The sequence below is a fragment of the Eubalaena glacialis genome, chromosome 3 (assembly GCF_028564815.1).
Source record: "Eubalaena glacialis isolate mEubGla1 chromosome 3, mEubGla1.1.hap2.+ XY, whole genome shotgun sequence".
NCBI classification, from domain to species: Eukaryota; Metazoa; Chordata; class Mammalia; order Artiodactyla; family Balaenidae; genus Eubalaena; species Eubalaena glacialis.
The window spans coordinates 151,158,642-151,176,974 of NC_083718.1; the positions used below are offsets into that span (position 1 = coordinate 151,158,642).

The 18,333-nt window shown below is 37.2% G+C and overlaps 1 protein-coding gene across 6 annotated transcripts in view; it reads left to right on the plus strand.

The window, feature by feature from the left end:
* Window positions 1–18,333, plus strand: part of TUT4 (terminal uridylyl transferase 4) — a 142,687-nt gene that overhangs the window by 50,945 nt on the left and 73,409 nt on the right. For all 6 annotated transcript variants that reach the window (XM_061184210.1, XM_061184212.1, XM_061184211.1 and 3 more), the window contains exon 4: window positions 1,517–1,633. In XM_061184210.1, coding sequence (XP_061040193.1) covers window positions 1,517–1,633 — 117 coding nt within the window. The remainder of the gene's footprint in view (window positions 1–1,516; window positions 1,634–18,333) is intronic.

Below are 18,333 nucleotides of genomic sequence, written 5' to 3' on the forward strand. Positions count from 1 at the left end.
TGGGTCCCAGTGTGCGCACTACTTTGTGTGTGGCCTCCAAGAGTGGAGTCTCTGTTTCTCCCAGTCCTGTTGAAGTCCTGCAATCAAATCCCACTAGGCTTCAAAGTCTGATTCTCTAGGAATTCCTCCTCCCGTTGCCGGACCCCCAGGTTGGGAAGCCTGACGTGGGGCTCAGAACTTTCACTCCAGTGGGTGGACTTCTGTGGTATAAGTGTTCTCCAGTCTGTGAGTCACCCAACTAGCAGTTATGGGACTTGATTTTACTGTGATTGCGCCCCTCCTACCATCTCATTGTGGCTTCTCCTTTGTCTTTGGATGTGGGGTATCTTATTTGGTGAGTTCCAGTGTCTTCCTGTTGATGATTGTCCAGTAGCTAGTTGTGATTCTGGTGTTCTCACAAGAGGGAGTGAGAGCACGTCCTTCTACTCCGCCATCTTGGTTCCTCGTATTGTGTTTTTGTAAATTTTTTTTGTATCATCTTATGGGTGGAGTCTTGGCTTTGGATTCAGATATACATGAAATTAAATTCAGCATCTACCATGTAATATTGTTGTATCCTTGTGAAAGTTGCAAGCTCTACGAGTTTTTTTTTCCACATCTATAAAATGAAGATAATGCCAATCTAATTGGATTATTAGGGGAGTTAAAATGACAAATTATATGTCAAACATCTAGCATAGTGCCTAGCATATAACAGGCACTTTGGAATTACTAATTTTTTATTATTTCAAGAATACATATATAAAGTATGATTTAAGTATTGTGACTGATACTTTTCATGTGTCATAATTGTTTTTCCCTTCAGAGTAGTTAACTCAAGAGGTTATCCATTTATTCCCATGTGATTGTAATTGAGTAGAGTGTTTTCGAAGCTCAGCTTTTGGAATTGTCTTCCATATTTGCAATTCATTCTTTTGAAATTCCCAATTTGAGGGTGAATTTTATTTTTTATGGTAATCAAAAAGACTGAAATTTTGAAACCAGTTTTTTTTTTTTTTTTTTAAGAATTTTTAAAAAAAATTTATTTGTTTTTATTTATTTATGGCTGTGTTGGGTCTTCGTTTCTGTGCGAGGGCTTTCTCCAGTTGTGGAAAGCGGGGGCCACTCTTCATCGCGGTGCGCGGGCCTCTCACTATCGCGGCCTCTCTTGTTGCGGAGCACAGGCTCCAGACGCGCAGGCTCAGTAATTGTGGCTCGTGGGCCCAGTTGCTCCGCGGCATGTGGGATCTTCCCAGACCAGGGCTCGAACCCATGTCCCCTGCATTGGCAGGCAGATTCTCAACCACTGCGCCACCAGGGAAGCCCTGAAACCAGTTTTTGAGACAGTGTTGGAATAAGACTAAATAATAATACTGCCTTTCTTATCTTACATTGGATTCTGAATTGTTTATTGAAAAGTAGTCGTTCATTGCTTATTTTTGTCTCATATATTTACATAGTTGTATCCTTCACATATATAGTTAAAATTTTACTTTTTTTTGTTTTCTGAAAAAATGTTTTCAACTTTTTTTTTTAGCGCTCACCAGAATATACCAATTGCCGATATCTGTGCAAACTTTGCTTAATTCACATTGAAAACATCCAGGGAGCTCATAAACATATAAAAGAGAAACGACATAAGAAAAACATTTTGGTAAGTCTTTTTACAAAATATTTTATTTATTTGTTGAATGGTAAAACTATATCAAATATTTTTTATTAATGAAAGTAAAAATCAAGTATTTGTCTAGTCATATAGTAGTAACTGAAATGATAGCGTTGAAAGCTGTGATTGCCTTTCTTATCTTAGGTGATCAGGAGGGGAACCTTCTCAGAGACCAGTTTGCTCATCCTAAAGTATGTTGATTCCTAAGCTTAAAGGTACAATCAGTTAGTCCAACCAGTATTTATTGAGTTCTTATGTGTTAGGTCTAGGGAGTGGTGAATAAGATAGTCATGGTTCTCGTCCTCAGAGTTTCTAAAGTATTGGTGAAGGCATACATTGAATAAGGATTTAAGTATGATGAGTTTTATTAAAGGGGCAATTGTGGTGCTAAGGAAGTGTACAAGGATATTTTACTTAATTTAGAGGAGGGATAGTTTCTTTGAGAAAGTGACATTTGTTGAACCTTGAAGTAGAGGTTGAGTGGCATAGAAGGGTGAGATGAGAGCATTTTACACAAAAAAGCAGTATGAAGGTCTCTAAGTTATGAAAGGACATGGCATATGAAGAGCTGAAAGAGCATGATTGGAACAAAGAGAACCAGGAGGAAAATGGTATGAGATGAAGCTGGAGAAGCCCAGATCATGCGGGGCCTTTTAAGGTTTAGCCTTTGGGAATTCATAAGTTTTCAGTGATTTTTATTAGAACATTTCATATAGACATAGTATAAGTAGAATGTTTTCTTTTTAAAATTCATTAGTATGTTAGCTATTTAATTTTTTCTTTTCAAAGTTATAATATTAATTCTATGTAACTTCTTACTTATCTCTAAGATATCTTCTCTGAGAAATACTGTTTTACTTGACCTTCCCAACAAGTCTGTGTTATAGGTACACTTTCTTGGTGCTCCCATAGTGGCTTGATCAGAAAAGCTTATACACTGTGTTATAAATGTCTGCCTTCTCTCTTCTTCTAGGCTTCAGTATCCAAATATTTTAGAGGACAGGTTTAATTTCTTATTTATTTTTGTTTCTGCGTTGCTTAGTACAGTGTCTGACACATAGTAGGTGCTCAGCACATTTTTATTGAAAACAATGAATGCATTGAAAAAATTCAGGAACTTAGAAGGAAAAGAAATCATTCAAATTTTATCAGCCTATTATTTTGATTTAATTAGCATTTCAGAAGACTTAATAGAACAGAGCCAAAGTGGTAGTTTAGGAGATAATAACTGAGAAATTTCAAGAAATGTTCAAAGATGCTGATCATTAGTTGCAGGAAGCTCAGGGAATTCCAAACAGACTTAAAAAGAAAGCCATTATACATTATATACATTATAGGGAAATTTTAGAATATTACAAAAAAAAAACTAACCTTAAAAGCAGCTGTACTGGACTTTTGGTGAAGTTGGAATAAAAGGGACTGGATTTACCTTCTTCTCGAAATAACCAACAAAACAAAACAAAACAAAACCAAAAACAAAAACAAAAAAAGACAAAAATCACTAATAATGTCTTCTTTAGGCAACGAAGGACCAACAGTGAATGGAAAACAAATGAGATGAGCTCAATGATTACTCCCAATTTGAGAGAGTTTCTAGATGGTATTATAGGGAGTAGAATGCAGTGGACTCCCAGGGTTGAGGAGATGGATGAGTCCAGGGAGTACAGTGTGGCTAGAGTTTGTAGGACAGAATAACAAAAATGAGAAAGCTATACAGAGAGAAACCCAGAGATCTATGGACAGTCCCCTCAGAGTATTCAGCACAATACTGTGGTGCATGCATGTGGGAAAGCTTCCTGAAGCCAGGGAGAGAACCATCTGGGGATTAGAACAGTGCTTGGTGCTCACACAGAGCTGGGAATAGTATTTTCCAACTATCCAGACTGAAAAGCCTCATACTTTGTGCGGTATTGGGTAGAGTACTCAGAAAGGTCTTGTTTTAGTAATGGGGAATATTTAACCCTAAACTAAGTGTGGTCTGGTCCCAACTAAAAAGTTTAAAGGCAAGATCCAAAAGAATAAACTATTTCCAAGTATATCATGTCATTATAGAATGAAGCTTGAGAATATTTATAGGAATACAAAATATCCATCACTGCCAAAAAGTTCACATTGTCTGCCATTCAGTCAAAGATTATCAGGCATACGTGGAAGCAGGAAAATACAAACCATGAAGAGAAGAAAGATCAGCCAATCAAAACTGACCTTGAACTGACCCAGTAGAATTAGTAGAGAAGGACATTAAGGCAGTTAATATAACTATATTCCTGATGTTCCCAAAAATAGAGACATGGAAGATATAAAAAAAGATTCAAATTGAACTTATAGGAGTGAAAACTACAATGTCTAAGATGAAAAATACAGTGCGTAGGACTAATGGCAGATCAGATATTGCAAAAGAAAAGATTAGTGAGGGGCTTCCCTGGTGGCGCAGTGGTTAAGAATCTGCCTGTCAGTGCAGGGGACACAGGTTCGAGCCCTGGTCTGGGAACATCCCACATGCTGCGGAGCAACTAAGCCCATGCGCCACAGCTGCTGAGCCTGCGCTCTAGAATGCGCGAGCCACAACTACTAGCCCATGTGCCACAACTACTGAAGCCCACGTGCCTAGAGCCTGTGCTCTGCAACAAGAGAAGCCACCGAAATGAGAAGCCCATGCACTGCAACAAAGAGTAGCTCCCGCTCGCCACAACTAGGGAAAGCCCGTGAGCAGCAATGAAGACCCAATGCAGCCAAAAATAAATAAATAAATAAAATAAATTTATATTAAAAAAAAAAAGATTAGTGAACTTGAAGATAAAGCAATGGAAACTATCCAAAATGAAACAGAAAGAAAAAAGAACTTGGGAAAAAGAAAGAAAAGAGGATCATTGAGCTCTGGGATAATTGATATGTATGTACCAGTTCTACACAAACTCTTCCAGAACATTGAAGAGGAAGAATGCTTCCCAACCCAGTCTATGAGGCCCACATTACTCTAATACCAAAACCAGGAAAGGACATTACAATAAAAGAAAACTTCAGACCAATATCCCTCATTAACATAAATGCAGAAATTCTAAACCTTATTTTAGAAAATTGAATCCAACAGTATATTTAAGGAAGAAATACATCATGACCAAATAGGAATTTATTACAGGAGTGCATTGTTGGTTTAACATTAGAAAATGAATCAATGTAATTCATCATACTAACAAACCAAAAAAGAAAACTATATGATCATCTTAGTAGATGCTGAAAAAGCATTTAAAAGTCCTGATTAAAAAATCTCAGCAGACTAGGAATAGAAGAGAGCTTCCTCAACATGATAAAGAACATCTGTGAAGAAGTTACAGCTAACGTTATACTTAATGCTGAAAGACTGAACGTTGTCTCCCTAAGATTAGGAAAAAAGACAGGTATGAAAATGATATAGCTGCTGTGGGAAACTGTGTTGCAGTTCCTCAAAAAGTTAAAAATGGAATTACCGTGTGATCCAGCAATTACACTTTTGAGTATATACTCAGAAGAATTGAAAGCAGGGTCTTGAAGTGATATTTGTACAGCCATGTTCATCGTAGCATTATTCACAATAGCTTAAACACAGAAGCAGCTCAGTTGTCCATCAACAGATGAATGGATAAATAAAATGTCCCATATACATACAGTGAAATATTATACTGCCTTAAAAAGCAAGGCAGGGAGGACTTCCCTGGTGGTCCAGTGGGTAAGACTCTGTGCTCCCAATGCAGGGGGCCCAGGTGCGATCCCTGGCCGGGGAACTAGAACCCACATGAATGCTGCAAGTAAGAGTTTGCATGCCGCAACTAAGAGTCCGCATGCCGCAACTAAGAGTCCGCATGGTGCAACTAAAACAGATCATGCGTGCCGCAACTAAGCATGCCACAACAAAGATCCCGCATGCTGTAACTAAGACCTGGTGCAGCCAAAATAAATAAATATTTAAAAGAAAAAAAAAAAGCAAGGCAGAGACTTCCCTGGTGGTCCAGTGGTTAAGACTTTGCCTTCCAATGCAGGGTATGTGGGTTCGATCCCTGGTCGGGGAGCTAAGATCGGACATGCCTCCTGGCCAAAAACCCAAAACGTAAAACAAAAGCAATATTGTAACAAATTCAATACAGGCTTTGAAAATGGTCCACATAGAAAAACATAATCTTTAAAAAAAAAAAAAAGGCAAGGCAATTCTGATATGTTACAACATGGAAGAACCTTGAGTAAATTAAAGCTAAGTGAAATAAGCCAGTCATAAAAAGACAAATACTGTATGATTCCACTTATATGAGGTACTTAGAGTAGTCAGAATCATAGAGATAGAAAGTAGAATGGTGGTTGTCAGGGACTGGAGAGATGGAGGAATGGGGAGCTATCCTTAATGGGTGTAGAGTTTCGGTTTTACAAGATGAAAAGAATTCTGCTGAATGATGGTGATAGTTGCACAACAAATGAATGTCCTTAATTCCACTGAATTGTACTTGTAAAAATGGTTAAGATAGTAAATTTTATGTTATATATATTTTATCACAATAAAAAAAATTGGAAAAAAAGGTAGATATGTTCACTCTTACCACTTTTATTCAGCATTTTATTAGAGGTTCCAGACAGTGCAGTCAGGCAAGAGAAAGAAAGGAAAGCTATCCAAATTGGAAAAGAAGAAGTGAAACTATATTTGTAGGTAATGTGATTGTTTATATAGAAGTCTAGAAAAGAGTTATTCATTAGAATTAATGAGTGAGTTTAGCAAGGTTGCAGAATACAAGCTCAATATGCAAAAATCAATTATATTGTTATATACTAATGGTAAACAGTATAAAATTGAAATTTAAAAAACTGCTATTTACAATAGCATCAAAAATATGCAAAACTTATGTACAGAAATTACAGAACATTCCTGAGAGAAATTAAAGAAGAGCTAAAGAAATGCAGAAATAAACCTTTTTTATATGTTGGAAGAATTGATATTGTTAAATTTCTTTCTAAACTGACCAAAATCCCAAATTGAAAAGCTGATTCTAAAATTCATCTGGAGGGACTTCCCTGGTGGTCCAGTGGTAAAGAATCCTCCTGCAATGCAGGGGATGTGGGTTCGATCCCTGGTTAGGGAACTAGGTTCCCACATGCCACGGGGCAACTAAGCCCATGCGCCACAACTAATGAGCTCATGTGCCTCAACTAGAGAGCCTACGTGCTGCAAAACTACAGAGCCCACATGCCCTGGAGCCTGCGCGCCACAACTAGAGAAGAGAAAACCCGCATGCCACAACTTCGAGAAGCCCGCATGCCTCAACGAAGATGCCACATGCTGCAACCAAGACCCGACGCAGCCAAAAACAAACAAATAAATAAATAATAAATAAATCTTTAAAAAAAAGCTATAATGGAAAAGAATCTGAAAAAGAATCTGTCTGTATAACTGAATCACTTTGTTGTACACCTGAAACATTGTAAATCAACTATACTTCAATAAAAAAGATAAAAAAGAAGAGAAAAGCTAAAATTCATCTGTAAATGCAAAGACCCTAGAAAATCTAAAACAACTTTGAAAAAGATCAAAGTTGGAGAACTAACAACACCTGATTTCCAGACTTATAAAGCTACAGTAATCAAGACAGTGTGGTATTGGCATCAAGTAGACAAGTAGATCAGTGGAGCAGAATAGTGAGTCTAGAAATAAGACTACAGTTCTATGAACAACTGATTTTTGACAGACATTCAAAGGTAATTCAGTGGAGAAATGATATTCTCTTAAACATATGAATAGTTAGATATCCATGTGCAAAGAAAGACGTTTGATCCATACCTTGAACTATGTAAAAAAATAACTCAAAACTGGATTACAGACCTAAACGTAAAACCTAAAAGTATAAAATTTCCAGAATGAAAAATGAGATAAAATCTTTATGACCTTGGATTAGGCAGAATTTCTTAGGTATGATACCAGAGGAAATAAATGATTAATGGGACTTCCTCAAAATTATAAACTTCTGCTTTTTGAAAGATATTTTTTAAAGAACAACAATATTAGCTGCAGACTGGGAAAAAATATTTGCAAATCATATCTGGTAAATTATTTGTATATAGAAGATATAAAAAACTTTCAAAACTCAATAATAAGTATAGTAATCCCCCCTTATTTGTGGTTTTGCTTTCTGTGGTTTCAGTTACCCTTGGTCACCCATGTCTGAAAATATCAAATGGGAAATTCCATAAATAAACAACTTACAGTTTTAAACTACATGCCATTCTGAATAGTGTGGTGAAATCTCATGTTGTTCAGCTTCATCCTGCCTGGGATGTGAAACATCCCTTTGTTTAGCATATCCACGCTGTGTATACTACCTGCCTGTTAATCACTTAGTAGCCATCTTGGTTATCAGATTGGCTGTTGGTGGTATCACAGTGCTTGTGTTTGAGTAATCCTTATTTTATTTCATAATGGCCCCAAAGTGCAAGAGTAGTGATGCAGGCCATTTGGGTAGTCTCTTAATGTGCTTAATTTATAAATAGAACTTTATCATAGGTATGTATGTAGAGAAAGAAAATAGTATTTACAGGGTTTGGTGCTATCTGTGGTTTCAGGCCTCCACTGGAGGCGTTGTAACATATCCTCCAAGGATAAGGGGGGACTATTGTAAATAAACAACCAAATAAAAATATGGGCCAAAGGTTAGAGCCAACACTTTTTTAAAGAAGACATACAGATGTCAAACACATGAAAAGATGCTCAACATTATTCGTCATTAGGGAAATCACTACACTTATTAGAACAGCTAAAATTAAAAAGATTGACTATGCCAAACGTTGTCAAGGATGTGAATGAACGGCAAGTCTAAAACAGGGCTGGTGGAAATGTGAACTATTACATCCACTTTCTTTTTATTTTGTTTATTTTTTTAAACTTTAAAAAGATATTTATTTATTTATGTGGTTGCACCGGGTCTTAGTTGTGGCTCACTGGCTCCTTAGTTGCGGCTCGCTGGCTCTTTAGTTGTGGCATGCGTGTGGGATCTAGTTCCCTGACCAGGGATCGAACGTGGGCCCCCAGCATTGGGAGCACGGAATCTTATCCACTGCGCCACCAGGGAAGTCCCCTTATTTCTTTTTAAAGATTTTTTTTTCTTTTTTAATTAAAAATTTTTTAAAAAATTTATTTGGCTGCATTGGGTCTTAGTTGCGGCACGTGGGACCTTCTTTGTGGCATGCACGGTCTTTTCGTTGCGGTGTGTGGGCTTCTCTAGTTGCGGCACACGGGCTCCAGAGCTCATGGGCTCAGTAGCTGAGGCATGCAGGCTCTCTAGTTGTGGCATGTGGGCTCTAGAGCACACGGGCTTAGTAGTTGCGGCCCGTGGGCTTAGTTGCCCTGTGGCACATGGGATCTTAGTTCCCCGACCAGGGATCGAACGCACGTCCTCTGCATTGGAAGGCGGATTCTTAACCACTGGACCACCAGGGAAGTCCCTAAAGGTTTATTTTAAACTTATTTTTAATTGAGAGTTGGTTGACATATAACATTATATTAGTTTCAGGTGTACAACATAATGATTCAATATACGTATATTTTGTGAAATGATCACCACAGTAAATCTAGTCAATATCCACCACCACACATAACAATTTTTTTTTCTTGAGGTGAGAACTTTTAAGATTTACTCTCAGCAACTTTTCAATATACAATACTGTATTATTAACTATAATGTCAAACAGTATATTATATCTCCAGGACTAATTTATTTTATAACTGAAAGTTTGCACCTTTTGACTACTTTCACCCATTTCGCTCACCCCCAACCACCCACCCCTGCCTCTGGCAACCACCAATCTGTTCTCTGTATGAGTTCAGGTTTTGTTGTTGTTGTTTTTAGATTCCATGTGTGAGATCATACAATATTTGTCTTTCTCTGTCAGACTTATTTCATTTAGCAATATGCCCTTAGGGTCCATCCATGTTGTGGCACGTGGCAAGATTTTATTTATTTTTATGGCTGAAAAATATTCAGTTATATATATGGACCATATTTTCTTTATTCATTCATCCATCAGTGGACACTTAGGTTGTTTCCATGTCTTGGCTATTGAAAATAATGCTGCAGTGAACATGGAGGTGCAGATTTCTTTTCCCGTTAGTGTTTTCATTTCCTTTGGATAAATACCCAGAAGTGGAATTATTGGATCATATGGTAATACATCCACTTTTGAAAACATTTCGGCAGTTTTTAAAAAGTTAAACATACACCTAATATATGATTCAGCCATTCAATTCCTATGGATTTATCCAAGGTAAGTGAAAGTATATGTCTCTACATTTACTTGTATATGAATATTCATAGCGGTTTTATGTGTATAGCCAAAGAGGTGAACAGATATACAAATTATGGTATATCCATACCTTGTTATACTATTTGCTGTAAAAAGGAATGAACAGCACAACATAGATGAATCTCAAAATAAGTATCCTGAGTGTAAAAAGCCAGACAAAAATGACTATATACTGTGTGATTCCATGCATATAAAATTCTAGAAAATGCAGTCTAAGCTATAGTCATAGACAGCAGGTTGGTGGTTGCCTGAGTATGGGTGTGGAAGAGGGAGGGAGTGATTACAAAGGGATATGAGGGAATTTTTGTGAGTGATTGATATGTTTATTATCTTGACTGTGGCGATGGTTTTATTATATACATATGTCAAAAATGAACCAAATTGTAAACCTTAAATATGTGCAATTTGTTGTATATAAATTATATCTCAGTAAAGTTGCTTTTTGAAAAGCAGCCAGAAAGAAAAGTTAAGGTCATTCATAAAGGTGTGGAAGTTGGGAATGTGGCTGACTTATCAGTAGTAGCAATAGAAGCCAGAAGACAGTTGAATAGTATCTTAAGAGTTCTGGAGAGAGGAAAACCTCCTGTCAACCTTTATTTCTATATTCAGTGAAATTATCTAACAATAATCAATACAGAATATATATATATATATATACATGCACACACACACACATACACACACTTATTTATTTTTTATATTTATTTTATTCAAGTATAGTTGATTTACAATGTTATAATTTCTGCTTTATAGCAGAGTGATTCAGTTATACATATATATACATTCTTTTTAATATTTTTTTCCATTATGGTTTATCCCAGACATTGAATATAGTTCCCTGTGCTATACAGTAGGACCTTGTTGTTAAGCCATTCTATATATAATAATTCGCATCTGCTAATCCCAAACTCCCAATCCATCCCTCCCCCTCCCCCATCCCCTTTGGCAACCACAAATCTGTTCTCTGTCTGTGAGTCTGTTTCTGTTTCAAAAATAAGTTCATTTGTGTCATATTTTGGATTCCACATATAAGTGATATTATATGGTATTTGTCTTATTCTTCCTGACTTAACTTCACTTAGTATGATAATCCTTAGGTTCATCCATGTTGCTGCAGATGGCATTGTTTCATTCTTTTTTATCGCTGAGTAGTATTCCATTGTATATATGTATCATGTCTTCTTTATCCTGTTGATGGACATTTAGGTTGTTTCCATGTCTTGGCTACAGTGACTAGTGCTACTATGAACAGAGGGTGCGTGTTAACATCTTTATTGGAGTATAATTGCTTTACAGTGGTGTGTTGGTTTCTGCTGTATAACAAAGTGAATCAACTATACATATACATACATCCCCATATCTCCTCCCTCTTGCGTCTCCCTCCCACCCTCCCTGTCTCACCCCTCTAGGTGGACACAAAGCACGTAACTGATCTCCTTGTGCTATACGGCTGCTTCCCACTAGCTATTTATTTTACATTTGGTAGTGTATATATGTCCATGCCACTCTCTCACTTCGTCGCACCTTACCCTTCCCACCCCCCATGTCCTCAAGTCCATTCCCTATGTCTGCGTCTTTATTCCTGTCATGCCCCTAGGTTCTTCAGAACTGGATAAGGATGGCAGTGTCTGATTTATTTGTGAAATAGAATCTCTAACTTAATGGTGAGTCTGACATATTAAAGGGATTGAGTAGGAAAGACAAATGGTTTTCTCCCAAGCAGTCTCCAAACCACCCACTCTCCTTTGTGTGTGTGTGATTTTTTTTTTAATTTGCCAGGTATTTTATTTTATTTTATTTTATTTTTTAACATTTTTATTGGGGTATAAGTGCTTTACAATGGTGTGTTAGTTTCTGCTTTATAACAAAATGAATCAGCTATACATATACATATATCCCCATATTCCTCCCTCTTGCATCTCCCTCCCACCCTCCCTATCCCACCCCTCTAGGTGGTCACAAAGCACCGAGCTGATCTCCCTGTGCTATGCAGCTGCTTCCCACTAGCTATCTATTTTACATTTGGTAGTGTATATATGTCAGTGCTACTCTCTCACTTCTCCCCAGCTTACCCTTCCCCCATCCCATGTCCTCAAGTCCATTCTCAACGTCTGTGTCTTTATTCCAGTCCTGCCCCTAGGTTCATCAGAACCAATTTTTTTTTATCTTTAGATTCCATATATATGTGTTAGCATACGATACTTGTTTTCCTCTTTCTGACTTACTTCACTCTGTGTAACAGACTCTAGGTCCATCTACCTCACTACAAATAACTCAATTTCGTTTCTTTTTATGGCTGAGTATTATTCCATTGTATATATGTGCCACATCTTCTTTATCTATTCATCTGTTGATGGACACTTAGGTTGCATCCATGTCCTGGCTATTGTAAATAGTGCTGCAGTGAACATTGTGGTACATGTCTTTTTGAATTATGGTTTTCTCAGGGTATATGCCCAGTAGTGGGATTGCTAGATGATATGGTAGTTCTATTTTTAGTTTTTTAAGGAACCTCCATACTGTTCTCCATAGTGGCTGTATCAATTTACATTCCCACCAACACTGCAAGAGGGTTCCCTTTTCTCCACACCCTCTCCAGCATTTATTGTTTGTAGATTTTTTGATGATAGCCATTCTGACTGGTGTGAGGTGATACCTCATTGTAGTTTTGACTTGCATTTCTCTAATGATTAGTGATGTTGAGCATCCTTTCATGTGTTTTTTGGCAATCTATATCTTCGTTGGAGAAATGTCTATTTAGGTCTTCTGCCCATTTTTGGATTGGGTTGTTTGTTTTTTTGATATTGAGCTGCATGAGCTGCTTGTATATTTTGGATATTAATCCTTTGTCAGTTGCTTCATTTTCAAATATTTTCTCCTATTCTGAGGGTTGTCTTTTTGTCTTGTTTATGGTTTCCTTTGCAGTGCAAAAGCTTTTAAGTTTCATTAGGCCCCATTTGTTTATTTTTGTTTTTATTTCCATTTCTCTAGGAGGTGGGTCAAAAAGGATCTTGCTATGATTTATGTCATAGAGTGTTCTGCCTATGTTTTCCTCTAAGAGTTTTATAGTGTCTGGTTTTACATTTAGGTCTTTCATCCATTTTGAGTTTATTTTTGTGTATAGTGCTAGGGAGTGTTCTAATTTCATTCTTTTACATGTAGCTATGTAGCTGTCCAGTTTACCCAGCACCACTTATTGAAGAGGCTGTCTTTTCTCCATTGTATATTCTTGCCTCCTTTATCAAAGATAAGGTGACCATATGTGCATGGGTTTATCTCTGGGCTTTCTATCCTGTTCCATTGATCTATATTTCTGTTTTTGTGCCAGTACCATACTGTCTTGATTACTGTAGCTTTGTAGTATAGTCTGAAGTCAGGGAGCCTGGCTCCTCTAAATCCTGAACAAAATACTAGCAAACAGAATCCAACAGCACATTAAAAGGATCATATACTATGATCAAGTGGGTTTTATCCAAGGAATGCAGGGATTCATCAATATACGCAAATCAATCAATGTGATAAACCATATTAACAAATTGAAGGAGAAAAACCATATGATCGTCTCAATAGATGCAGAAAAAGCTTTTGACAAAATTCAACACCCATTTATGATAAAAACCCTCCAGAAAGTAGGCATAGAGGGAACTTAACATAATAAAAGGCCAAATATATGACAAACCCACAGCCAACATCATTCTCAATGGTGAAAAACTGAAACCATTTCCACTAAGATCAGGAACGAGACAAGGTTGCCCACTCTCACCACTATTATTCAACATAGTTGTGGAAGTTTTAGCCACAGCAATCAGAGAAGTAAGAGAAATAAAAGGAATCCAAATCGGAAAAGAAGAAGTAAAACTGTCACTGTTTGCAGATGACATGATACTATACATAGAGAATCCTAAAGATGCTACTAGAAAACTACTCGAGCTAATCAATGAATTTGGTAAAGTAGCAGGATACAAAATTAATGCACAGAAATCTCTTGCATTCCTATACACTAATGATGAAAAATCTGAAAGAGAAATTAAGGAAACACTCCCACTTACCGTTGCAACAAAAAGAATAAAATACCTAGGAATAAACCTACCTAAGGAGACAAAAGACCTGTATACAGAAAACTATAAGACACTGATGAAAGAAATTAAAGATGATACCAACAGATGGAGAGATATACCATGTTCTTGGATTGGAAGAATCAACATTGTGAAATGACTATACTACCCAAAGCAATGTACAGATTCAATGCAATCCCTATCAAACTACCAATGGCATTTTTCACAGAACTGGAACCAAAAATTTCACAATTTGTATGGAAACACAAAAGCCCCTGAATAGCCAAAGCAATCCTGAGAAAGAAAAATGGAGCTGCATGTATTTTTTTGAATTAGAGTTTTCTCTGGATATATACCCAGGAGTGGGATTGCTGGATCATATTCTTTTTGTAGTTCTATTTGTAGTTTTTTAAGGAACCTCCATACTTTCCTCCATAATGGTTGTACCCATTTACATTCCTACCAGCAGTGGGAAGGGTTCCCTTTTCTCCTCAGCCTCTCCAACATTTGTTATTTGTAGACTTTTTAATGATGGCCATTCTGACTGTTGTGAGGTGGTACATTGTAATTTTGGTATGCATTTCTCTAATAAGTAGTGATGTTGAGCATCTTTTTGTGTGCCTGTTGGCCATCTGTATGTCTTTGGAGAAATGTCTATTTTGGTCTGCCCATTATTCGATTGGGTTGTTTTTTTTCATGGTTGAGTTGTATGAGCTCTTTGTTTATTTTGGAATTAAGCCCTCGTTGGTCACATCATGTGCAAATATTTTCTCCCAGTCCATAGGTTATCTTTTTGTTTTGTTTATGGTTTCCTTTGCTGTACAAAAGCTTATAAGTTTGATTAGGTTCCATTTGTTTATTTTTGCTTTTATTTCTGTTGCTTTGGGAGACTGAGCTAAGAAAACATTGGTATGATTTATGTCAGAGAATGTTTTGCTTATGTTCTCTTCTAAGAGTTTTATGGTGTCATGTCTTATGTTTAAGTCTTTAAGCCATTTTGAGTTTACTTTTGTGTATGGTGTGAGGGTGTATTCTAACTTCATTGATTTACATGCAGCTGTCCAACTTTCCCAGCACCACTGAGAGCAGAATATATTGATGGACAAATGAAATGAGAGAGTTAACCTCCAAAAGACCCTCAGTAAAGGAAATTCTAAAGGATGTATTTTAGATTAAAGGAAAATGATCCTCAGGGAAACATGAGAGATGTGAGAAGGAATGGAGAATTAAAGACATATTGGTTGAATAAAATAACAGTAGCAGCAACAATAACAACAGCATTCAATTTGTCAGGGACAAAAATGCAGGTAGAACTCAAGTACCCAACAATAATAGGATGTAAGTTCGGAGAGGGTTATCAGTGTTACAGCTTTTAAAAAATTTCTGGTTTGGGAAGAGAATAAAGATACTGGCTTATTTTTTAGATATTTTAAAGTTAAGTATACATGTTGAAATACCTAGGTAAGCAGTAAAAGAGGGGTGGTAGAGTAAAGCTTCCAAACTAGTATAGGAAGAAAGATTAAATAAGATAATGAAAAAGCCTCCATCCTAAAGAATGGGCAGGTGTGTGGGGTAGGGTGGTGGGCTGAGGGTGTCAGCAAAAGCAGATGAAAAAGAAAGCTCAATCAAAATTTATCTTACACCTATCCAAAAAGATAAATGAGCTATATTTTTCCAGTTAAAAGACTGGTACAAATTTTTGCTTTATAAATAATTTATTGTGTACCTTCAGCTTCTGTCTTAGGCATTGATAGTATAGAGATCTAAAAAAATAAAGCATTATAACATGTGGATGTAGGGAGTTCACAGGTATTGGGAACCGGGCATATAAGCAAAGGGTTGAAAGAGTGTGGTAAGTGTGATAGTAGATGGTTTTTAGAATATGCTGTGACAGCAGATTGGGACTTATGTAATAAAGTTTGTGTAGTGAGTCAGAGAAGGCTTAATAGAGATGGTGAATAGAGAATCTGATCCTAGTTCTTAAAAATGTTAGACAGGGTGCTTCCCTGGTGGCACAGTGGTTAATAATCCACCTGCCAATGCAAGGGACACGGGTTCGAGCCCTGGTCCAGGAAGATCCCACATGCCGCGGAGCAGCTAAGCCTGTGCGCTGCAACTACAGAGCCTGCGCTCTAGAGCCTATGGGCCACAACTGCTGAGCCCGCATACCACAGCTACTAAAGCCTGTGCCTAGAGCCCATGCTCCGCAACAAGAGAGGCCATGACAATGAGAAGCCTGCGCATCGCAACTAGAGAAAGCCCATGTGCAGCAATGAAGACCCAAGGCAGCCAAAAAAAAAAAAAAAAAAGGTTAGCTAGGTAAAGAAGAATACATCTTTACAGAAGAGAAACCAGCATGTGCAGAGTTACTGAAGCAAGAAACGGCAGACTGTGTTCAGGAAAAAACTAGTAGCTTAGCATAACTGAAGAAATCTGGCAAAGGGAGGGATGAAATATATGATGTTGGAGAGTTGGGCAAAAGCCTGATCATGAATGAATATGTATACTATGTTAGAGTGTTTGGATTTTATTTTGAGGTTTATGGAGCTTAATGACACATATTTTTGCAACATTACTCACCCTCGAATAAGTGTGAAAGAAGCCTTTGAAGGGTCTAGGTTGGGGAGACCAGTTAGTCTTTTTTTTTTGCCATGCCTTGTGGCATGTGGGATCTTAGTTCCCCGACCAGGGATCAAACCCGTGCCCCCTGCATTGGAAGCGCGGAATCTTAACCACTGGACCTCCAGGGACGTCCCACCAGTTAGTCTTTCATGATAATCTAGTCAGGCAATGAGGAACATTTGATATGAAGTAGTAGTTAGTGAGAATGGACTTGAGGTTAGAGTTTTAAGAGCAATGTAGGATATAGAATTGTGGAAGTAGAGGCCTAGGATGTCTAAAATGATCATGAGGTATCTGATTTGAGATGTTATTATAGATTGTGATACCATTAACTTAGAGGAAATACTAAAAGAAAAATGTTTTAGAACATACTCAGTTTGATACACTTGTAGGACATTTCAAGAAGAGATGTTCACCCATCAGTTGAATATAAAGATCTGGAATTTATATTAGGAGCTGGAGAATCATATTTGGTAATCTTCAGCATATCTAAGTCATAGATTTAGGTGAGATCACCCAAGGGAGTGAGAAGGAGAGAAGATCAAACAACACAAACATTTAAGGGACTAATAGCGGAGGAGCAACCAATAGACTGGAAAATGATCAGAAAAATAGGAAAAATGGAGAAAGATATCACAGAAGCCAAAAATAAGGAGAGTTTTAAGAGGATAGTCCAAAGTATCGGATAATATAGATAAAAATAATCTAAGAACATAAAAATGTTTGACTTGGCAATAAGGAGTTTTTGGTAATCCTGTAAGAGCAGTTTCTGTTTTAGAGCTAATGATATAGTTTTGAGTGAACAGGTTAAAGGAATGGTGTATGGACTCAACCTTCAGTAAGCTTCATTGTGAAAAAAGAGGAAGGAAGATTGCTGGAGTGTCACACAGGATCTTTTTTTTTTTTTTTTTTTTTTTTTTTTTTTTACATATGGCATAGTGGAACTCTCATCATGGTTCACAGCTTTAATTTTTTATTAATTTCAGTAATTGTGTAATTAATCCTTATCTCTGTCTTGACTGTAAACTCCATGAGGGCAGGGATTATATCCATTCTTTTTTCCCCGTTGTATCTCCATTGCCTAGCGCAGTGCCTGACACTTAGATGCTCCATCATACTTGTTGACTAATTATTACATTGGAAGTGGAAAGTGCACAGACATGGGAGTTAGACCTAGATTTAATTCTCATTTCCACCGTGTGATTCTAGAAAAGATATTTAACATCCCTGAGCCTCAGTTTTCTTATCTATAAAATGATTATTTTTTCTTTTTTCCTTTAACATCTTTATTGGAGTATAATTGCTTTACAATGTTGTGTTAGTTTCTGCTGTATAACACAGTTAATCAACTATATGCATATGTATATCCCCATATCCCCTCCCTCTTGTGTCTCCCTCCCACCCTCCTTATCCCACCCCTCTAGGTGGTCGCAAAGCACCGAGCTGATCTCCCTGTGCTATGCAGCTGCTTCCCACTAGCTCTCTATTTTACATTTGGTAGTGTATCTGTGTCAGTGTTAGTCTCTCACTTCGTCCCAGCTTACCCTTCCCCACCCTGTGTCCTCAAGTACATTCTCTACGTCTGTGTCTTTATTCCTGTCCTGTCCCTAGGTTCATCAGAACCTTTTCTTTTTTTCTTAGATTCCATATATATGTGTTAGCATATGGTATTTGTTTTTGTCTTTCTGACTTACTTCA